General features: G+C 34.2%; 1 protein-coding gene across 4 annotated transcripts in view; it reads left to right on the top strand.

Annotated features, from left to right (window-relative positions):
- Window positions 1-5000, top strand: part of PAX3 (paired box 3) — a 99238-nt gene that overhangs the window by 2538 nt on the left and 91700 nt on the right. Inside the window, exons 2-4 of one of the 4 annotated variants that reach the window (XM_075569682.1) lie at window positions 538-773; window positions 2354-2483; window positions 3764-3898. In XM_075569682.1, the coding sequence (XP_075425797.1) occupies window positions 538-773; window positions 2354-2483; window positions 3764-3898 (501 nt within the window). The remainder of the gene's footprint in view (window positions 1-537; window positions 774-2353; window positions 2484-3763; window positions 3899-5000) is intronic. The other 3 variants (XM_075569684.1, XM_075569683.1, XM_075569685.1) reach the window with 3 other exon arrangements.

Consider the following 5000-nt stretch of genomic DNA (forward strand, 5'->3'; position numbering starts at 1 on the left):
AACAAAGGGAGTTACTTTAAACCGAGAATATGAAGGCAGGATATGAGTGATCTTTCTAATAAGAGAGTGGTGTATGCATTCTATATTGTGATAAAGCAAATGATTTATTAGATAAGGTGACGATGATATTAGCTCTTAGTTTGTGTTTTTATCAGTAAGATTTCGATTTAATATTATTTTTATTTGTGTGTGTACTGTGTGATGTTTTATCACTGAAGTAAAACTTTTCCAAAGTTGTACATACATACATACATACATACATACATACATACATACATACACACACAATTATATATAGCAAATTAAGGTCAACTTTTAGAATTAGACAATGTCATTGTAAACAATGTAATTATGTAATTTAGTATTAGATTAATTAAAACTTCTCAATACCAATGCAAGTTTAGTTTCGTTAATTACTAGCCATAACCTCATTAGTATCAAATGGACCATTTGCAAATCTTTACAGAAAATGACAATGATTAATACAAAACGAGTAACTGGTAATTTGGTGTCTTTTTCCCCCCTCCCAACATACAGTGTCCACTCCTCTCGGCCAGGGCCGGGTGAACCAGCTCGGTGGGGTCTTTATCAATGGCAGGCCATTGCCAAATCACATCAGGCACAAGATAGTTGAAATGGCCCATCACGGGATAAGACCGTGTGTAATCTCACGCCAGCTAAGGGTGTCCCATGGATGTGTGTCTAAAATCCTGTGCAGGTACCAGGAGACAGGATCCATCAGGCCAGGGGCGATCGGGGGAAGCAAACCCAAGGTGAGTAACCCAGGTGGGAGCACATCCCTTATATGAAAATGTGATTGGGGACACTTGTTGTGCATTTGGGGCGAAATATATATATACATATATATATATATATATATATATATATATATATATATATATATATATATATATATATATATATATATATATATATATATATATATATATATATAAAAATATATAAAATGTCCAGTTATTATTAAGAATAAAATAATTACCCACACAGGTCTAATCTGTTTTACATCTTGGGAGTAAAGGGTAGCTGGCCCAAACCCTACACATTAATAGGTATATATACCTTAGTTACTAAAATAAGGTGTATTGTGTATGAGCTGTTCGTCCTTGTAGTGGGATGAAATCCTAGTTTTCTCCAAGGTTAATATAAGCACTTCAGCCTCGGCAGGTGAGAAGCATTGAATGGCCGTAATGCTGCCACGTTCCTCGGGATATTGCACACAGCAGCAGCCCTGATATTTGTATCTAACGATGGAAATGTCACTGAATGGTTTACGGTCAATTAGAAATCCTGGGAGTATTATCGCAATAAGATAAACATCAGAAGGGACACAGTAGACACTGTGCCAATAAACATCACTTAGTTCTAGGGATCATCTTTACATAGCCATGTGTTAGTTTCCCTGACAAACTGTATAAACCAAAATCAATAGCTTCAATAAATACAATTAAGATGAATATTAAAGTGAGTCAGGCTAACGCTGCGCCTCAGCCCTGTGAAGGCAGAAAGTGAAATTACTTTACAACAATTACACTTACACCTTGTTATTTTTACTTTTTGGTGAAGCGTTTTAATTAAACGTGTTTATATCATATTCATCTGTGCAGATAGTCTGTTATGTCTTAAATATTGGAACAGAGCAAGCTTTACCGTAGATATGATATGATATATATATATATATATATATATATATATATATATATATATATATATATATATATATATATAAATTACCACTTGTGGGTACATTCTCATGTCTCAAACAGGTTTTTTACCCACTATAATTGTTTTAATGCATGTGTGTGTGTGTTTAAAATATATATATATATGTAATTTTTCACATGCCACTTTGAATTTGTTTAATTATTTTATATACATCTCTCTCGCGCTCTCGCTTAATTTAAAAATAAATAAATATATATATATATATATATATAAAATAATTAAACAAACTCCTAGCATTTTTGTTCACTTGAGTTAAAAGCCCCCTCGCCTCCATTGTACAGCAGTCTTTTCAACCCCCCCTCCAAACACAAAATTACTTTTCTACTTGTGGCATTTAAAGTAACCCGATCTGTGGATTTTCCAGGCTGCAGAAATTCGCAGAGAAAAAGTGAACACATGAAAATGGATATTTCTATCTTTGCCTAAAGACTGGGGATTATATATGTATATGTTTTGTTCTTATCCCACACATCCCCCCTCCCACTGTAAACAAATCTATGTGTGCTCCTGAGTTAATTATAGGTAATAAGCACAGATGTGATCTAAGGTTTTACTTTATCACAAGGTAAACTGAAGACTTAGAGATATTTGTTTTCTGTTCCTTCTAAAGCAGGTGACAACTCCAGATGTGGATAAAAAGATTGAGGAATTCAAGAGAGAAAACCCTGGTATGTTTAGCTGGGAAATTCGCGATAAATTACTTAAGGACGGAGTCTGTGAACGAAATACTGTTCCTTCAGGTACTAGACCCATTAATATTGATAACACAAAACATCCATCTCTATTAGCTCGGGCAGATCACTTAGGCAATAAAATGTATTGATTGCTTTCCTTATCTCAAAGAGCCCTCTCCAGCCATGAAATATTAAACACAATCTGCATTATTGCACGTATGCGTATTAACTCCAGTTAATAACCCCCTATTTTAATGTGGAGAAAGTGAAAGCTTAAAATGCTTTTATAGCTAAGGAGCAATTTTTAAAGCAATTAATAAGACTGAATGGCCCATTAATACAGACATTGGTATCAAATAAATATTGGATGCTTGGTATTTAGTCTTAAAATACTTTTACACTCAAAGTTTTTGGACAAGGTTAAGGCATTATTATGAATTATTATTATTATTATTATTATTGTATTTATTATTATTATTATTATTATTATTATTATTATTATTGTATTTATTATTATTATTGTATTTATTATGTTTATGGTGTTGTTGTTATTATTATATAACTATCCTCATTACCATCAGTTTATTTTTTCAGACAACGAATAACTTTAATAAATCTATTTTCAAGACCAATTTTATTCAGACACTTTTCGCAGGTTTGGCATTTCAGAATTATGATAAGTAAGGGGAGTGTACAAAATATTTTTTTGGGCGCATATGAAGGATCCCATTAAAGAAATGTGTTTATTATCCACATAATACAGCGCATTTTGCCCTAACCAGCCACACGTACTGTAATGTATTTAAACACAAACCTGGCTCCTCAGCCCAGATTTCTCCAAAATATCACCTGACAGTGATCAGAGGTGTCAGGGGGGGAGCATCTTTAATAAATGAGTAGTGGATCTGTGTATGATTTAAAATAAGATCTACATTTATTAATTGTTGGGGCAATGCTTTTTCGACTGCCCATTACAAATAGTCAAGCGACATATTCTTTAAAAACAGGAACGTGTAAGATGTTCTAAAATAACACGAAACCCAGTAAAACAAACACGAATTGTAAGTTTGTAAATAAGAAAAGTGGTGTGTGAGTGCAAATAAACTCGGTAGCATTATATATTGAACACTAACACTAATCTTTTTAGAAACAGCCCTCCTGAAATAGATAACAATTAATAAATTAATGAGGGCATTGCAGTTGTAATTGAGCTATGTGGAATAGAGGATTACATATAATGATATATTCAGTTTATAGCCATCAAAGACTTTTTTTGGTGCACCTGATGGTTGTCCTGAAGTTTAACCATTTCATGCCACCATCTCACTGTTTGTATTTATTTTTAGTGAGTTCTATCAGTCGTATTTTAAGGAGCAAGTTTGGAAAAGGGGAAGATGAGGAGATTGAAATGGAAAGGAAGGAGCAGGACGAGCAAGAGAAGAGAGCAAAGCACAGCATTGATGGGATACTGAGTGAGAGAGGTACAGTACAGAGACCCCTACCCCACTGCCAGCTGGTGACAGGGCAAGCTAGACAAACTAAAGTGCTTTGCTGCATTGCAACCCGAGCTAAATACTGTATACATGCACTGCTGTGTGACATAGTGTTATCCACCTCTATATATCCACTCTACTTCATGCTGATATTCTGATGCTAATAAGTTTACTAGCAATAGTATTAAGGTTATTATTATTATTAATAGTTAATATAAGAAAGCAGTTTGTATTGTCGCGTTAGTGTTGTTCTTATAGGACTGAGGGGAATAATGAGTAGTCGATTAGATATAATGTTCATTATTATGATGACAGATTCGCATTGCTGGTGTTGATAACAGTAATAATAATGTTATTAGTAATAGTAATAACAATGTATCGTTTTAGTCTATCTATGCTGAAGTGAGAGGATAATTAGTATTCTATTTAGCATGAGAAAATGAGGCTATCTGTTGTTTTTTCTTATTGAAATCAAGTCAATGTGTTTTTTTTTCTCACGATTGTGTATGTCCTGTGACCATCAGAGGACCCCACTTGTACCCCTCTGCTTTCTGGGGTCCAGGCCCGGTGAATGTACATGACTATAATGCACCGATTCTTAAGGTGTTTATGGGTGTAATTGGGTGGTAAATGTTTGACTAAGGTGTTAAAGCTATTGGTACATTTACACATATTAGCACAGATCAAAGCATGTCTATTTCCTCATTACCTCTTCAGGGACCTGTTGATTGTAGTGGAGTTTCTAATTTGATGCCAAGTAAAGATAGTGATATAGAAGGGGGGATAGAACAGAAAGAAACCTCAGAGAGCCACCAGATTAGTTTTAGACATCAATAGGAAACCGCAGGAGTTGCAAATGCAATTCTATATGAGTGGGGGAGCAAACCCTTTCCTATATCCTCTATAAGTGATATTAAGTGTATCTGTAACTGTCATCTAGCCTCCATGTTAACCTATCCCATTCTTTTACTATTTCCTTAAATTATATATTTAAAAAAAAAGTCCAGATGTCAGAAAATAGGAACTGGTATTAACCCCTTTTATACTGCAGGGGCTTGCAACGCATTGCAAAGAAATGCAAAGAAATGCG

The sequence above is a fragment of the Ascaphus truei genome, chromosome 14, assembly GCF_040206685.1.
Source record: "Ascaphus truei isolate aAscTru1 chromosome 14, aAscTru1.hap1, whole genome shotgun sequence".
NCBI classification, from domain to species: domain Eukaryota; kingdom Metazoa; phylum Chordata; class Amphibia; order Anura; family Ascaphidae; genus Ascaphus; species Ascaphus truei.